This window comes from Bactrocera latifrons, unplaced genomic scaffold (assembly GCF_001853355.1).
Source record: "Bactrocera latifrons isolate USDA-ARS-PBARC rearing strain unplaced genomic scaffold, ASM185335v1 scaffold_170, whole genome shotgun sequence".
Taxonomy (NCBI): domain Eukaryota; kingdom Metazoa; phylum Arthropoda; class Insecta; order Diptera; family Tephritidae; genus Bactrocera; species Bactrocera latifrons.
This window is the reverse complement of record NW_017535186.1, coordinates 219,416-237,599: the sequence shown is the minus strand read 5'-3', so window position 1 is coordinate 237,599 and position 18,184 is coordinate 219,416. Positions and strand designations below refer to the sequence as shown.

At 34.2% G+C, this 18,184-nt stretch overlaps 4 protein-coding genes across 5 annotated transcripts; 2 read left to right on the top strand and 2 right to left on the bottom strand.

Annotated features, from left to right (window-relative positions):
• The first annotated feature begins 22 nt into the window (after positions 1 to 22).
• On the top strand, positions 23 to 938 carry LOC108966863 (SOSS complex subunit C homolog). 2 transcript variants are annotated; one of them, XM_018929995.1, is made up of 4 exons: positions 23 to 187; positions 327 to 379; positions 447 to 553; positions 620 to 938. In XM_018929995.1, exons 2-4 carry the CDS (start codon positions 346 to 348, stop codon positions 803 to 805), a joined length of 327 nt encoding a protein of 108 aa, XP_018785540.1. In that variant the 5' UTR covers positions 23 to 187; positions 327 to 345; the 3' UTR covers positions 806 to 938. The 2 variants fall into 2 exon arrangements, with proteins under 2 accessions (XP_018785540.1, XP_018785539.1); XM_018929994.1 differs by having other exon boundaries at positions 249 to 379.
• LOC108966862 (methyltransferase-like protein 5) lies at positions 798 to 2,358 on the top strand. Its single transcript, XM_018929993.1, has 4 exons — positions 798 to 941; positions 1,271 to 1,402; positions 1,481 to 1,707; positions 1,859 to 2,358. Exons 1-4 carry the CDS (start codon positions 810 to 812, stop codon positions 2,016 to 2,018), a joined length of 651 nt encoding a protein of 216 aa, XP_018785538.1. The 5' UTR covers positions 798 to 809; the 3' UTR covers positions 2,019 to 2,358.
• On the bottom strand, positions 2,350 to 7,674 carry LOC108966860 (probable E3 ubiquitin-protein ligase HERC4). Its single transcript, XM_018929990.1, has 16 exons — positions 7,564 to 7,674; positions 7,164 to 7,363; positions 6,950 to 7,112; positions 6,292 to 6,528; positions 5,646 to 6,223; positions 5,425 to 5,582; positions 5,106 to 5,364; positions 4,727 to 5,041; positions 4,489 to 4,662; positions 4,293 to 4,412; positions 4,092 to 4,229; positions 3,553 to 4,013; positions 3,373 to 3,460; positions 3,180 to 3,317; positions 2,999 to 3,112; positions 2,350 to 2,946 (listed from the first exon to the last, which is right to left on the bottom strand). Exons 2-16 carry the CDS (start codon positions 7,230 to 7,232, stop codon positions 2,794 to 2,796), a joined length of 3,165 nt encoding a protein of 1,054 aa, XP_018785535.1. The 5' UTR covers positions 7,233 to 7,363; positions 7,564 to 7,674; the 3' UTR covers positions 2,350 to 2,793.
• A 7,083-nt stretch (positions 7,675 to 14,757) lies between these two features.
• LOC108966845 lies at positions 14,758 to 15,990 on the bottom strand. The gene is made up of 2 exons (XM_018929941.1): positions 15,902 to 15,990; positions 14,758 to 15,603 (listed from the first exon to the last, which is right to left on the bottom strand). Exons 1-2 carry the CDS (start codon positions 15,902 to 15,904, stop codon positions 14,824 to 14,826), a joined length of 783 nt encoding a protein of 260 aa, XP_018785486.1. The 5' UTR covers positions 15,905 to 15,990; the 3' UTR covers positions 14,758 to 14,823.
• Between the last annotated feature and the right edge of the window lie 2,194 nt (positions 15,991 to 18,184).

Here is an 18,184-nt window from a genome sequence, read left to right as displayed (position 1 = left end):
ACATGTCATACTTATTCCGTATACGCGTAAGCAAGTAACCAGTCTCAACATTACGAAAATACTAACTAGACCATAATCAATGCTTGATTGATGATATATTAAACAGCCTTAATATAAAAGTTTGTAAACTCTTAACTTAAATATCAGATGTTTAAAAAAAGTTCTGAATTTTAAATACTTATATCAGGTAAAAATTTTATATTATGCTTGGCCACTATACAAATAACAATTAAATGTATTTTATTTAGAAAATTKTGTTTCCTTACGCTAAATATAATTTGTTCTTGAGGCACATTTTTTTGATGTTGCTTGTTTTTGAGTTGCAGCTTGTAAGGAACATCATAAATGGCGAATTTTCCTACTTTAGGTGCTCAGCAAGGTGAAATATAATTTGAGAAAATAAATATCCTGAGGTTAATTTTGCATTGTGCTTTCTTGCGAATTAGAAACTAATCGTAAAATTCTGGAAGATCTACAGTTAAAAAAACAACTTTTACAGAAAGGGAACATTCCAGGATTAGGTACTGGAATATCCACCAATACGCTTTACCAGGTATATAAGTTGTATTTTATAAAATAAGCATATGGCCAAACATGTTCGTCTGTTGTTAAATTATAGATTCCTGCGAGCCAATTATTACCATCGTCAGATTTTTCTCAAAGTAGCGGATTGGCAAACGCGCCTCGTTCGGTGTTTAATGCAACTACATCAACAACGTTAGGGTATTTCGTCTCCCAGGACTCTTACTACGGAAATACATTCATACCTGTGCTACCACGACTCGACCCAGTACCTTTGAACTAAAAAAATGGCTTGTATAAAGCTAAAAAAGTTGGAGGAGTACTTACATGGAGTAGATACATTTGGAAAGCCTAAAATCAAATTAGAACAATACATAACACCGCCCCATATAGCTAGTTGCGTGCTTTATAACATTCAGGTCAAGATCAAAGCCAAACAGCTGCTGAGAAATAAGTAAGAACACAACCACCACGTTGAAACTTTTTATTTGGGACATAATTCATGAGGATAGTTTTGTCTTACCAATGACTAAAAGTTGCCTGAAAGATATCTCAAAGATTTGCATGCTATATGTTTCAACATATTTTATCATATTTTGTTTCTAACTACTAACTTTTAATGATTAATTAATTCCACCGTTTAAGGAAATACGAGTACATTAATGTCGTGGTTGTGTTCCTTCTCAGTTTGTTTAATATTTCACACTTGAAGTTGAGAATATTTTGCTTGAATGAATTTAATTTCTAGACACTATACGGAGATATTGAAGGAAAATATGTAGGAGACTTAGGGTGTGGAAGTGGTATGCTAAGTATCGGTTCATTTTTACTTGGTGCTGGCATGACCACAGGTTTTGAAATCGATGACGATGCTCTAAATGTAATTAGCGTAAAACAGAAATTGAAAATATATGTACATGTAATAATTGTGAGTTTGTCCTATTTTTTTTTTTTATAGATGTTTCAAACCAATGTAACAGATATGGAATTGCCTGGTATAGATTGTGTTTTATGTGACGTACTAACGTTGTCTAGCAATGAAAAATGGGAAAATGCTTTTGATACAATTGTTACCAACCCTCCGTTTGGGACGAAAAATAATAGTGGAATCGATATGTTATTTGTTCAGAATGGTGTTTATCTAGCTTCTGGAGCAGTTTATTCATTTCACAAAAGTTCCACACGGTATATTTACAGATAATCATATTTATGCTCATGTCTTTGAGTTTTCTTTAGTATGACCTCAAAATATATACATTTTTAGCGACAGCATCGAAAACAAATATTTACTAATTATTTGTATGTATTTACTGTGTTATTCATTTTATTTTCACAGGGACTACATTCATAAAAAGGTTAAGGATTGGAACGTAAAAGGSAATGTGGTCGCGGAACTGAAATATAATATTGACACCAGTTATTCCTTTCACAAAAGCAAAAGCGTTGACATCAATGTGGACTTTTGGAGATTCGATGTATCTGAGAAAAACCTTTGATTCGATTCACTCCATAAAATACTTTGAATTTATTCTTTCATTTATTTCAAATACCAAGAAAATGTATACATAAKTGTATGTACGTTTGTGTTTATGTTAAAACTAGTGTTTCTGATCACCCGCTTATAGCATTTTTCGAAGCATTTACAAAAATATCAAAAACTATTTCACTGATRACGGGAAATAGTATTTTTAACAATAACATTTCCTAGAATTTTCTATATACAAATGTACCAATTCAGATGGCTAATAAAGACGATTATTTTTAAACAGCTATTATACAGGTACAAGCTAGTGTAAATAATAAGCAAAATATACGTATACATGAAAATAATTTTAATTTAAAACAAGCTTTCAATTCATTTATTTTTTTGTAGATAATATGGCATATGTGCCCACATGCAGTCATTTCAATTAAAATTTGGATAAGACAATAAAAAAAATTTATGAAATCAACTTAAGCAAACTAGAAAACTCGTAATACATCAACATTCTATTGCTTCATGAATATATTCCATTATTCTTAACAGCTTTTCTTTCAATCCATTAAACTCATTTATTATTTGCGGCTAATATGTTTAAATAATATATGTATGTACACACATGCAGTTGTTTCAATTAAAAATTTGGATAAAACAAAAACAAAAAATAATGACATTGATCTAAGTCAACAAAAAATTAGGCAATACATATACGGTTACTTGTAGGAAATTTTTGTTTAACGAATATGTTTCATTTTTCTTAACGTAGGCTTTTCTTCTAAAAGAACATTTAGTTATACTAAACTAAAACCCTGAGTTTGTTGAATAGCCTGAAGCAATTTGTATTTTAAACGCTCTTTAGTCTTGTACTGAGGCAAATCTAATAGATTGAAGCAAGTGTGGGCTACAGGAAGGAATCGTTCATCATTTGTTGGCTGTATACAAATCTGAAAATAAATAAAATTAGTATYTAGCTCAATAAAAATAGCACTAGTCTACTTTGATCGCTTTCATTCCTTGAATGGGAATTCGGTCGCTTCCAGTCAAATATAGGAGAAACTTTTTCTTTTCACTCTCCGGCAACTCGTGGAATACTTCCCAAAACCATCTTATCTACAAGGGAATTATCAGCAGAAGCATGTCATACAACAATTTCCCTATTCTATATGAGTGTACTAACTGTTTGGTCGCCAGAATTGTAACCGTTTTTGTATTCACATTGTAGCTCGAGAGCTTGCCAGTCGTATTCCTCGTTTCCCACAACCACAGCCATTAATTCATCAGGTTTGAAAATTTGTAACACTCGTCCCCAACAAACCTTTTAATTGTTAATATACATTATTGTAATGAATATGTATTAATTTTCTGTTTACCTTCATAAATCCTTTTCGAAAAGCTTTAAATTGAGTTTCTACCGCTTTGTTAAATAGAAAATCAACATATAAATCGACAAACTCCTTTCTGTAAACATTAAACGTATATGAAGTCAATATATACGTATATACTACGAATTGAAAATAATTTTAGTAAAAAAAAAAAGGTGAATAACTAACTTATTTTCCAAAGTGACTGGTGTTTGGCTGCCATTTGGTTTCAATTCCTCCGTTTGTGACTCACCGAAAATATCGCGAGATATTTCAAAATTTAAATTAAACACTTCCTCAAAATCGAGTTCCTCGTATTTTAGTATGGCCTCCATAGAATTTGCTAACGTTGGTGATAAATCACGCAAGTCAGTTAAATCGACAGGTTCATCTAGCAGTTTTTTATATAACGCCAACGGGAATGGTAGATTTATAATTATAAAATTATATATTGCTAAGCCGCAAATTACTCCAATCAAGAAGTACATATCATCTGTTTCAAATGTAACATCTGCAAACCAAAGTACGTGTGAGTCTTCATATTCTTTGAACATTCCATATTTCGGATCCAAGAGGTCCCTTAATAAAAGCATGAAAAATTCTTTTCGCACACCACCGGCATCTTCGGCCTCCTCCCCATGGAATTTGATCTATTATAATTGAAATAAAATTATACGTAACAGCATTACATTTTTCATTTCTATTAGAATTAAGTTGGCTTAAATTACCTTAAGGGGCTTTTTCAAGTCACTTTGATTATACTGCATAATTTCCCGTAAAGTGTCTTGCACTAGATTCTCACGTGAAACATTTAGCACAATAAATTGCGATATAGGTGTTCCAAATGTAAGAAGCGAGAGCATTCCCTAAAAATATTGTTAAAACTAAAAATTAACCGTTATTGCCACCAAAATGAATTTTGAATTTACCGAATTAGCAGCATTTTGCATGGCGGTGTGCATTTGTATGGCTTGATCTGTTTGTAAAAGTGTGGTTTTAGCAGATGCGTTGAACAAAAACGGATAATTACAGATGTTAAAAGCTTCAGGCTGCAATAGACATTTATCAAAATGATAAGTTTTAATCATTAATTTCGTGTACTCAGTAGGGGATATTTTCACTTACATTTTTTTCGAATAGCCAATGTATATAGTCTTGTTGGATATCAACGTAATCTGTCAGCTCTGGCCAGTGAAAAATATCACAATCGATTTTTTCTAAACGCTGTTTGTGATTTATTTTATGTAGCACGACTAAGAGGTTTAAAGCCGCTGACAAATTGGAATTATAAGTAACTAACTATATGTGAATGAAAAAGTTTAAAAATGATGTAAAAGTTGATGTTATAATTAATACTGGTTACCTTCTTTTCAAAGTTGTTTCCAGAGTTTGCAGCAATTTTAAAACTGATTATATGAGCTACCACGTTTTTGTAGTTCGATACCAGGTTTTCGAACCAGTCTATCGGTGTCTCTGCCCACCACATCACAACAATTTTTCTGGGTATTTCTTTAAGTCTAAGCACAGCATTGCTGAAGGGTGTATGTAATGTTTCATAATTTTTAGAATTGACAAATTCATGATATAATGGCAAAATCAGATAAAGTCTCAAAGTTTCAACGTCTGCTGGCGATGGCATGAGTGATGCAATTATTTCATTGCATATTTTGTCCCAAATCTAATATGGATTATAATATACACAATATCTGATGAAATTACATCCTTGCATTGAAGTTACTTACGATTTGCTTAATGCTTTCATGTTCCACTTTGCGTATGAAGTCAAAAGTTTGTTTAACTTGTAGCAAATCTACGCCGGGCTGTTTTGAGGTACAACAGAAATGCTTATTTTCTATCAAAAATGATCCGTTGAGGCAAGCTTGGCTTTTAAATATCACTTCAATGGTTGTTAATAAGTCCATATCAATCGACGAATCCTTCTCCACCATAGCACACTGTTCCGCTAGCTCCCTGGTCAGGCACATAATTTGAGTCCGTCGTCTGGAAAGCATTGACATTAATAAACGGCGTTTAAATGTTGACTTAAAATTATATATTTACTCGCTAATTCGATAATCCGCGGCAGGAATTTTATCACCGACTTTTGTGGTCAAAACAAATGAGTGATTGCCACCACAAAAGATTTGTCGTACTAAGAGGGAGTCGTCTATATTTTCTTTGGTATCAGTATCTACTAGTTTAGAGCTATAGGGAGAAACCTGAAATTGGAGACACTACAGTTTTATTGGAATGTTCACATAACTAAGGTATATATAACAAACCCACGGTCCAATTATAACATGCGGTACAGTACAGCTATTCATTTTACTTGTGTCAAAATTTGCCATACAACCCAATCCAAAACCGTACACCCGCCCTCGAGAAGGCACTAATGCCAGAGTATGTTGCGCACCACACGAGATTTGAGTGATAGTACTTCCCATTAACTCTGATACTTTGCGAGGCAGTACTTCGTTCAAGTTACCACCATGTCCAAGTTGACCGTGTGACCCTTTGCCACATGTAAATACACCACCGTCGTTAGTCAAAAATACGGAATATTGTTCTCCACATGCTATATAACGCACGCATAGGCTACGAAGTGTTCTCAACTGTGTTGGAAAATGTCGATGAGTACAGTCGTTGAGTCCCAGTTGCCCATAATTATTGCGTCCCCAACCAAACACAGCACCAGATTTCGAAATTATAAATGAATGATTGCCCCCGCATGCTATAAAAGCTATAGGTATGCCAAGCAATGATTCCACCAGGCGAGGAGATGTGGAGTGGGCTAATTCATTCGGCGGTGATATGCCCAACTGACCATAAATGTTTGAACCCCAAGCGTATAAAGCACCACCTATAATCGCCAATGGAAAATATATTATAATAATATAATTAAATATAAGTGTTTAATTTTTTACTAACAATTGGTTAACGCAAGGCTGTGATTATAGCCACTGGAGATTTGAATAACAGTTTGGGCAGCAAGCTTTTTCACAATTTTTGGTGAACGTACAACATCGGACGAATCTGGCAGCGCCAATTGACCATAGTCATTATGTCCCCAGCTGTAAATCTGACCCCATTCACTTAGTGCCAAAGAATGTCTAGCGCCACAACTTAAATCCGTAAAGACAGTATTTCCAAGGTCACTTATGATTACTGGAATATGAAAGCTTGTTTAGTTTGTTGTTGAAATTGCATCTATTCTCTAAATAAGTGTTTGGAAAAGTTAATTGCGGTTTCAGATAGTGTAATAAGCAACATAACTAGGAAAGAATGTGAAGGAAGAGATATGGGGTTATTGTGGTTTTTAAGAACATATATGTATTTTATTTTCAATGATACGTTGTTGAATTGTTTCTTTTGTTAGTAATATACATATATAAGCTACTAATCCTTGTTAGAAATAGGAAACACAGTTTTTCAATCACAACTTTGGATGACCTAAGCCTTGATTCAACTATTGTCATTTGTTATACCACGCACCTGCATACCCAGCTATGGTGCTAACATTGCTAAAAGTTGTTGAACAATACGTTCAAGGGAAATATGGAAAGATTAAAGTTTTTATATCACATACGTGGCCGCTTTGTCATCTGTTGGTGACCCAATTGACCATAATCATTACATCCACATGAATAAACTTTTCCGTCTTCCGTTAAAAACAAGGTATGTTTGAGTCCGCATCCTATGCTCACTACAGAACTTTCTGGATGCCAGGGAATTTCACGTGGTTCCAATATCTAAGAAATATATGTATCACTATAATTTCATTTTCAAGATAATTAACTAACCTCTTCGTCTTCTATGCCGCCCAGGCCGAGTTCGCCATGCGCTGTGTTACCCCAGCAATATATTGACATGTTGTGTATTTGCCGATTATTTTGAAGTGAAAAAATTACTTTTATGATAAAATGTAGATAACATTTTCCACAGAGCCTTTTTGTTATATTATATTATGTGCACTGCTTTCTTCACACCAATGTTATTCAATCTGGAAAGTTGGTGTTATGATTATATTTTAGTATATAAACTAGAAGTCGCTTCAAATATTTAGAAATCCCAAATTTTATAATACATTTCACATGAGGTCCAATTTTATGGAATCAATAATTTTCAAGGCCATCAAGGTAATATACATATTTTTGAAACCGTTCTCACGATTAATTTTGTAATTGGTGTAAAATATCATACCTTAAACCTTAATAAAGCCACTAATTTAAAATTCTAGTTGATAATTGCTATACGATAAGCGGAAATATCCAAAATGCACACAAAGGTGACTTCTTCTACTTCTCTGCTTCTAAGAATTTTGAAATGAAAACAAACATATAAATTTGACAACGACAATAGGAAATGTCACAACTAATGAAATGGCAAAAAATCTTATAAAAATATATTAATGGCAACATTGTAGAGTTACAAGGCTTCCATAAAAAAGATTTTACTGTCAATTTTCCTGCAACAAACCTAAAAACGGAAAAACTTATTTTTAAGAAATCCACCAGTAAGAGCTGGAGCTTAAAATGTATACAATATTCAGAATGCTTGTTTTTCTGAAAACTGACTGAGAATTAGCAAATTTGTGTTCCCGCCAAAAAAACCTTTCGAATCAGTTTCCTACCAATTGTTTGTTAAAATTTTAAATTTGAACTTCTTTTAAAAAAATAAAGGTACATCAAATTATTGAAAGCCAGAGGATAATGAGAATGTCTGATTTATAGCGAATATAATATTTTAATCTGGAGTGAGCAAAAGCATTGAGGAGAAAAAAGAAAAAACCTTTACTTCGAACACAAAATTCTTTAGTTGCGTCTATAATTTGCGATGTTACGCCAGTGGTGCATCCCAAGTGCAGACAGATCACTATGCATTTGTTCCCATTTGGTACTTCCATTGAATGTATGAGCGTTCTTGCTTTTGTTGTCCACCCATTGGTTGGTTTAAAATACCCTCATAAATTATACCTTCGCCTTGGGCAATAATCCATGGGAAATCTGTGATTTTGAACATTCAGGTTTGTATGGTAGCAATTTGCTTTGGTGGAAAAAGATTTTGTGCAAGTTTCAGATCAATATCTCATAAAATAAGGGAATAGTTCGCGTATATACAGACAGCCGGTCAGACAGACCTTAAAAGGGTCTGCGACGTTTTCTTCAAGGCAAGCTTAATACGCCATTTTCAAGGTATACGTATATACGTTGACCTTTGACCCAGACTAAATAGGTGGTGTCAGGTGAAACCAGCATTATCCATTGTTTTTATTTTTATTTCGCTAGCTCTTGAAGATTTGCCATTATTGATTATATAAAAACTGCATTGCTGGATAAACACAATCAAGAATATCAGAAATAGTAAATTGAGGAATTGTATTTGGGGAACTGATCTGATTGATAAGCACATATAACTTTGGTCAACATTTTCAGGAATTACATAAATTTTATGTAAATATGTATGTACTTTGTTTTGCAATTGAACGATACCTGTATAATTAACATATTGAATAGTTCCTTTCAAAATAACGTTTTGTTTGAAAATTAGCTTACTTCTAGCTGAAAATAGAATTAAGTAAAAGAATCATATGCGACAATACAATGTAAACTTAAAGTATTGCGATTTCTCTACAGTGAAGAAAATTTCTTTGAATTAGTAAATGTAAGTTTGTTATTTGTAATGGAAACCTAAATAACTTACATAAAACGCGAATGTTTACATTACAAAATAGTGTAAATTCAATGATAACAGCTTGTGCACGTAGATGCAGGAAAACGATAAAAAAATTACAACAAATAAAGTCTTCTGAAATTGCAGTAAGTTTCTATTGGTCTTTAATTGTGAAATAAACTCTCTCTAGAAATAGCAAATAAATCAGAATTAAATTGTCTAATCAGCTTACCGTATTACCAAAGCGTACAATAACAACATGTCTTAAAAGGAAATTTAAAATACATACATACATAAATTTTTGTATGGTGCAGCTCTGACCTGTTCGACATGCCGTATAAGTGATGTCTTGTATAATATGTTGCTGTCTCCTTTTAATGACTACTCCACACCCAGAGGTTATCTGATTTATTTTTTTTATTTTTTTGGGTTTTTGAATTTCACGTCGTTTATTGTGTTTTCCTGTTTATTTTTCGCAAGAAATCAGCTCAGTCCTCGGTCTGCTGCGTTGCTTTGCACGAGTATGGCAAAATATAATTAGGGCCGCAAGCAGCAAATTGTTAAAATTGTATTTATTAATATTACGGGTGTTTATGTCATGTTTTCATTGTATTAAAACACGTGAATGAGAAAATTAATTTAAAAATAATTGCACATTTTCGCGAACTTCCTAAATACATACATATGTACATTCATACTACATCGTTGTATATACCATAATGAATTCTTGTATTATATACATATGTACATATATTGTTGATTATATCCCAAACAGAGCTGTTGCACTAAATGACACTGAGAAATAAACGTCAAAGACCCTCTAAAGTATATGTATGTATATATAAATGATTAGGATGATGAGCTGAGTCGATTTAGCTATGGTCTTCTGTTTTTCCATACTATATCATATATGAGCCATATAAACTAAAGGATCAAAATCGAGATAAATATCCTTTTATGCTTTGAGAAATGCACGTGTGATATGTATTATAGCTTCGGTGAGTCAAAGTCAACGGTTTTTCTTGTTATACCTTGATCCGGGTATATTAAGTCTGTCACGAAGTTTGTAACACCCAAAAGGAAGCGTCGGAGATCCTATAAAGTATATATGTATATAAATGATTGAGTTGAGTCGACTTGTTCATGTCTGACTGTCTGTCAGTCTGTCCGTCTATCTGTCTGTATATATGCGAACTAGTCAATCAGTTTTTAAGATATCGTTTTGAAATTTTGTAAACGTCACTTTCTCTTCAAGGAGCTGCTCATTTGTTGGAACTGCCGATATCGGACCACTATAACATATAACTGCCATACAAAATGAACGATCATAATCAATTTCTTGTATGGAAAACTTTCACATTTGACAAAAGTTGTCACAGGTTACTTTCTAAGATAGTAATGTAATATACGAAGAAATTATTCCGATCGGCTTACTATAGCATATAGCTGCCATACGAACTAAATGATCTGAATTTAGTGCTGGTATGGAAAACTTTTGCATATGCATATGTATTCACGAAATTTGGTATAGATTATATTCTAAGGCAACAATGTAATCTCCGAAGAAATTCTTCAAATCGGGTAACTATAGCATATAGGTGCCATACAAACTGGACACATAGTTATTAAAAGAAATGCACCTGTGAAGGGTATATTAGCTTCGGTGCAGTCGAAGTTCACGTTTTTTCTTATTTTAAATTGAAGTTATCACACAACGTACTTTAGGGGTTTTCTATTTCTTAACTAAGATATATACTATATGTATTTACTTTTTTGATTTTTAACATTTCATCGAAACTTGAGTTTCAGATTTTTTTTTATAAAAGAATTGTACTTTGATGTGAATTTGCATTTTTATTTTTTAATAAATTTGTAGGTAAATTCTTTATAATTTTTTTTTATATTTTTTATAGTCCACTCTTCCTTTTTGTACATACAATATATAAAAAATTTAAAATAATCAAAAATTATTTCATCTTATTTTAAATGTGTACTTCACCAGCTTCACAGGCATTTGATCTCTTGTCTGGCAACAAGTGTGTCTCTGCTCTTTAATATTTAACGCACCTTTATTTAACCTAAGTGCCTATTTAAAAATACATGTAATAATGAAATTGCAACCGAGTATTTTAAAGAATGTGGCATGACAATTTAAAGGAATGGTATATATTAGGGTTTTTTTGAACTATTATTTTTTTTCAATCTCATCGAAATTTCCTTGGAAATACCCTAAAAAAATTCCTTGAAAATTTGAGCCCTTAATATGAACATTAAGGACTGGACCAAGGCATATCAAAATTTTCCATTGAAAATACACGACAATCGTTTTATCATTTATTTAATCATTTTATGGCATCGCTTTGACTTTAGACACATATTCCTCAGAATTAAACAGTCCATTTGCTCATTGCAACAAAGTCGAAACTCACACCGGCGAGGTAGTACGGGGCTCTAAGCCTGATTTTTCCACGAAATTCGCATTTCTTTGTATATATCTCGTAAATGAGTAAGAGCTATAGAAAAAATGTACATGACAAACTTATAGGAAATGGTATTAGCTACCAAAAAGGTCCGAGCTCAAAATCGCTATCATTAATACTTCTCGAGATATTCGGCGTTTTATGTAAGGCTTTATAGAATTTTCATAGATGGTATGTAATTAGAGATGATTATATTAGAATATTCGGAACTTAAATTTTGACGTGTTCCAATTCGTGAGTATAAAATAATACCTCTAAGTCTTTGTATTTATTTCAATATATAAGGGTTTTATCTATAGCTAGCTAAATATAATATCGTATATTACGAAGTCGAAAAAGTTTATAGTTGTTTGGGCCTATTTTAATATTCGAAATACGATTTAGATTTCTTCATATAATATTTGAACCTAAAGTTCTCTGAGTGATGTTCTCGCTTGTACCGTACTTGACAGGGGCGGTCACACGTAAGTGTGCTTCTATTTATAAACCTACTTAATTAACGTTAACGCTTAAAATATCCTTAGATCTGCAGTCACAATGGAGTAGCAATTCCTTAAGAGGCTTAAGAATTTCACTCACGTACATTTTATGCCCACCTTTTAACAACTTCCTCGCCGAATTTTGAGCCAAAGTACCCTCTGAAATCGCTTGTATTTGCTTAAGTTTATTTTATGCTCCACCTAATATGATACACTCTTCTACAAATACTCATATGCAATAAACGGCTGCCATTCGCAACAGGTCTTAGCCTTAGATACATACTTATGTATATACTCTACACAAGTAAGCACGAGTTTGGGAAAACATCTCACCTTTGACTTTGCATTTGCATTTTGAATTCTGCGCAAGTTGAACTTTTGTCGTCACTACAGAAAAGTCGTTATTTCCCCGTAAATTATTTTACGCTTAGCCATAAAAAAGTTATAGCCTCCGCTGTGTGCTTAAGGAATTGATTACCACCCATTGTGGTGCCGCAGTAATTGCGGTAAGACAGTAGACAGTATGTTTATGTCGTTAGTACTCATGTACTAGCTGTTTTCCTCCTGCACCTTCACAACTGTGTCTTCTGTCTTGTGACTTTAACAGATATATTTACTTATGTGCATGTATGTATGTTTAAGAATTTATGTGTTGTCTTCGCGCCCTCGATGTTTACCAATTAAATACAAAAATTTGCTGTCGCGCTTTCCACTCTATGCCACTGCTGCTTTGTTCTTGTTTTATCATCGTTTTGTTGAAAACAAACGGCGACATTGCCTGTTTTTTTGTTGGCGGAGCCGAAGTTCTGGCGGAGCAAGTGCCTTTGTTGGTGTCCTTATGTGTACGTGTTAATGGCTAATTTTCCCTTAATTAAGTGTAATTATTGCGAAACTGCATTGCTCAAGAGAGGTGTAATTTACCTCAAGGAACTTACGGAAATTTGTAGTTGTCTGAAAACCTTTCGAGGTCTAATGATGCCATTCGATATCGATGCCAGTTAAATAATTGATTTGCTCTTGAGAAGAAGTTTTATTATATTACAATGGCCTGGCGGATTAAATAAATTGCTCAATTTATAAAAGTAGTATTATTATACTTCAACTCACGTAATGTATAGTATAATATTTTCAGCTTATAAAGATCGATGTTAAGCAATAATTTAAATCTTCGAAATAAAACGGGAAATTGACACTCGCAATACATTACGTTGTTAAAATAACCAAATTAAACAATGAATTAAGCTGGCGTCGAATAAAGCGGAATAGAAAGAGGTTAGATTACCCAAAGAAACATTTTCTTACTTTATTGCTTGCAATCCAATTATATAATGTTGTTGTTGCTTTAATTTAACGAAAGCAGAACTCAGCTATTTGTGACAAAAAGGTCCACGACATCCTGCAATTTCTCCGCAACCAATGAGACGAGTTCTTGCCCATAAGGCGAGTGAGACAAAACTTCTCAGTCGCTGTTTTGCAAATATTTAAAACGATCTTGCAACAGGAGCTCGAGCGTTATTATGCCAGTTTCAGGATAACCACAAAATTACAACGTTAATTTAGGACGCATTGTATCATAGTCTATTACCGGTTCTCTGTTTATTGGTTATACAGAGACGAGAGCTGTTTACGAAATCCAATTTTTCAACTGCGATACTAAAATTGCTGAAAATGGTGCTTAAAGCGAGTTAAAGTTAAACTTAGTATTATTATGTCGTCCCGTTGTCAACAATTGATGATTACTTTAGCGTATTTTGTATGAGGGTTTATATCTTCTTCTTTATTGGCGCAGACATCGCATATGCGGTTATAGCTGAGTTTACAACAGCTCGTCAATAGTTCTTCCTTCCCGCTGTTTGGTGACATTTGGAGATTTCAAGTGGAGGCAGGCCTTTCTCCACCTAATCTTTCCAACGGAGTGTAGGTCTTCCTCTGCTTCCCCCGCCGGGTACTGCGTTGAATACTTTCAGAGCTAGAGCGTTTTCATCCATTCGGTCGACATGACCTAGCTAGCGTAGCCACTGTCTCTTAACTCGCTGAACTATGTCGATGTCGTCGTATAACTCATACAGCTCATCGCTCTGCATTCCATCGAATGCGACGATCGCCGCTGCCAATGCGCAAAGGACCATAAATCTTTCGCAGAACATTTCTCTCGAAAACTCGCAACGTCGACTCATTAGATGTTGTCATCATCCATGCCTCTGCATTCCAAGACGGGAGTGATGAGTGACTTATAGAATTTGATCTTTGTTCGTCAAGAGAGTACTATACTTCTCAATTGCCTACTCAATCTGAAATAGCACTTGTTGGCAAGAGTTACTCTGCGTTGGATTTCGAGGCTGACATTGTTGTTGCTGTTAATGCTGGTTCCAAAATAGATGAAATTATCAAGAGTGTGTGGGAGGTAAAGTCCAATGCGACGACTGTTAGTTTGATAACGGAAAATATTTCTCCTTGCTCTTGCTCACTACCAAACCCATTTACTTCGCTGTCCCAGGCTGTTTTCTTTTTTTCATTGGTAGCGTTTTTTTTTACTTGGCGGGTCCCAAACACAGCGAACGACCCGTGATTGGTATGAGCCATATGTAAATTATTAATTCCTAGCCATGCTCAAATGACTGGGCTCAGAGAACTTTAATCACTTCCGTGAGCTTCGACACATGGCTTCATTCATCCGAGATATAAATAAAAAAGCAAGTATATATTTTTTTAAATAATTAAAGTATATTCATATAAGTATGTATGTATGAATTTAATGTGGGAATACTTCAATGAATAAACAAATTAATAAATTGTGCTATTTTCTTTTTACAATTAAAGTAGTAAAACTTTTACAATCTTAAACGCTTAATAGCGCGATAGTGGTAGCCATCCTTGGCCAATACAGCCGTCTCCTCGGGACCTTCAGCCTCAGTCTGGCCTTGCTCCAGTGGTGGCAAGTACTCACTGTCCACTGCCTTCGGGAGTGCCATCTCTTCGGCGGGTTGCTTGTAATGATATCCATCATTCATCAAAATACCGCTATCTTGAGGGGCTTCCTCTTCTCCTTCCTGTGAATGCACTTCTGGTTGGGCATGTTCATCTTGCTGCTGCTGTACTTCTTCTTCGGGTACTGCCGGTGGCTCAGTCTCGACTTCTTCCACAACTATTGGTACTTCTGTGCTCACTTCCTCTGCCGGAGGTGGCAAGTAGACTGGAGCCACTTTCGGGACGGCTGCATTCAACTCAACCGTATCATCGGCATTTGGTGGCAGATATGATTGGCGGGGTGGCAAGTAGCTTGGTGACAAGTGTGAGACGTCACGACGTACACGTTGACGATATTTCAGACGGCGTACAGCGCGATATTCATAACCATCGGCACCGAGTATAGCGCTTTCTGGTAAGGGTTCTGCGTTGTCAGCGGGCGTTTCAGTTTCAGCAATGATAGCCTCAGTGGTGGCTGTTATATCTGCGGGTAGTGCTATTTTAGGCTCAGGTGGCAGATAATTATAGGCCGGTTGCTGTGCCGCTACCAACTCCGGAACATCGCGCTGCAAGCGGTGATGCGGCAATGCTGAAGCAATCGCTGTGGCTGTAGAAAGCACTAAACAAGTTACCAGAGTGAATTTCTGCAGAAGAAAAAGGTGTTAAATGTAGTAATCAAATAGTTGTCGGTTTATCTATTTATTATATTTTTCGAAGTTCTTTTTAGTATTTTTCCTTTGTGCTTTAATTTTTCAATCAGTTTTTTATATTTTATTCCTTTTGTTTTAATTATTTTTTTATAATAACACAAGATTTAGACATTTCATATTTCCAACTGCTTAAATGTTCTAATTTTTTGCTGGAGTTTTATATTTTTGAACTGAAAACTTTCCAATTTGAATTTCAAAATACACTTTTAACTAAGATCTCTGTTCTACACACCATTTTTTATTGCTGCACACACAATTTATTTCGACTTTTATTGAATTTCAATGTTTTGTGAACTTGCCGCTACAACCAACAGATTGTTAATGGTATCATTACCGCCAAATGCAAAGGTTTTTATACTAAAATATGACGTTCAAAATTATTACTTAAAAATAAATAGTCAATATCAAGTCAAATTCCAGTTGAAAAGGCATAAACCAACGTAAAAAGGAAGAATTCATCGATAAAAGCTGAAAATTCAACTCATTCGGCTATTGCAAAATTAAGTTAAATAAAAGCAACAATAACAACAAAATAGCTCACTGTTCATCGATACAACAAACTTTGCAGCTCAATTGCTCCAGTTGAAAATTTGAAGTTGAAGTGTCCACTTCGGCTGCTCTTAAGTCGCACTCAACACGAAAATATTTCAAAGCTTTCCATACATACATAAAAATATATTTTTTACTCAGCCGCTTCATTTACTTGCTATTGTATAGATTTTGGCATGAGACCGTAGTTTTGTTCGTAAACAGTATTTACATAAACATCTACATATATATTTTTACGTATGTATATATAAACATATACATATGTACTTGTGTCAACCATTGTATTCATACTTTGTATGTTTTTTAACACGTTTTCACGTGTTCACGGTCTAGTCATAATTTTGTTGCAATGTCAAGAGCACCACTTGTGGCAAAGCCAAATAAAACACATTGTTCTTCTTCCAGATTTGTTTTCTGTGATAAGAAGGCCATTTTCATACGTAATTCAAAAGCAGTTTCGTTTTGCTATTGAATTTTTATGCTCTGTTTATTATACTCTTGCAACATGTTGCTACAGAGTATAAGTTTTGTCCACCTAACGACTGTACGTATTACTTAAAACTAATGTTATATACATATATATAAATGTCAGGATGATGAGGTAAGTTGAGATCTCGGGACGTCTGTAACCCGAGTAAAAACTGAGATATTTTTATGAAATTTGGCGTTCCTTGGCAAAAAACCTGCGTATCGAATATGTGGTCCCCAAAGCCTAAAGTTGACATTTAACCGAAAATATCGGCCATTGTATTGATATTTAATTGAAATGTGGAGATAATCCATTCCTGATGTATCTCTTTTGATACTTCCCTTAGCCTAATATATATGTACTTTCGAACTTCTGGGCGACTTTATACCGTATATATCGGCCAATATGTGAGTTATCTTAATAAAATTCAGAGAGCGTCCTTTTCTAATAACGGTGCGTTTTTGTGTTTAGAACGGATAAAATCAGGTCGCTCTAGTCCTCGTGTAACTAATAAGTCTTATATTACACCGGTTTTAATCATTGAAAGTTTCAAAAGTATGTTATAACCGAACCGAGGGGCTAACCCTCCTTAGTTGTTTATATGTAGGTTTGCATGCATATGCACATTTCGGCACTCATTACATGCTGTTTGTAAATATAATTAAATGTTACGTTGGATTTTGTAATCTACCATAGTTATGAGTAATGCCGTGGGAACTTTTTTCCTTAACCTAAAAAGCAAAAGAAATCATATTAATGCACATATCAAACACCGTGATGTTTACCGTGTTTTCATTTTCATTATTTACAGTTAGCCACTACTGAAACACGAGTATATCCCGGTGTGTATGCTGGCTGTCATTTTGTTAGCTGTTAATACTAGTTAGTAATAATGCAATTTATGTCACTCGAATTATGTGCGGTTTGGCTTTTGACATCGGCCCGCATTGTTCTGACCATTTTCGGATAATACATTTTGCATAAGTAGGTGCAGTTGTGCCACATATATGTACATATGCATGTACTATATACATAACTCAGGTTTATTAATGGAGAATGTAGCCGCCATTGTTACACAGAAAATTAATAATTAAAAATAATAAGTATGTAATGAATTTATTAACTTAATTGAAATTGCGTTCAAAATTATTCCGTTAGTATTTACCTACTCACGCCGCATCGTAAATAATAATTGAAATAATGAAACTGGCATTAGCCTACGGTGAACTTTTGGGTAAGTCAATAAAAATGAGTAAAGGTCTTAGCAGAAATCCAAGCATGAATTTTTGCTGTGTGCTTTCTTTCTCCTGCTGAGGAAGTTTTATTCTAGTAGGGGTCCGCTCTCGTTTGAAAATCTCAAACCAATGAAGTATTCAAACAGTGAAATTTGTTATAAATTCCTCAGAACCGCAACTAGCACGTTGAATTCGGCCGAAACTGAGTTAAGAAAGGTTAAGAATTCATCGATGAAATTTTCTTCCAATTTAATTCGTATTT

Bases quoted from the DNA above. Each gene is read 5' to 3' on its own strand.
- LOC108966863 (XM_018929995.1), top strand. From the start codon at position 346: ATGGCGAATTTTCCTACTTTAGGTGCTCAGCAAG. The intron at 380-446 runs GTGAAATATAAT...CTTGCGAATTAG, and splicing joins TACTTTAGGTGCTCAGCAAG to AAACTAATCGTAAAATTCTG. The intron at 554-619 runs GTATATAAGTTG...GTTAAATTATAG, and splicing joins CCACCAATACGCTTTACCAG to ATTCCTGCGAGCCAATTATT.
- LOC108966860 (XM_018929990.1), bottom strand. From the start codon at position 7,232: ATGTCAATATATTGCTGGGGTAACACAGCGCATGGCGAACTCGGCCTG. The intron at 5,365-5,424 runs GTAAATATATAA...AATGCTTTCCAG, and splicing joins GCGGATTATCGAATTAGCGA to ACGACGGACTCAAATTATGT. The intron at 4,230-4,292 runs GTAAATTCAAAA...CAATATTTTTAG, and splicing joins TGCAAAATGCTGCTAATTCG to GGAATGCTCTCGCTTCTTAC.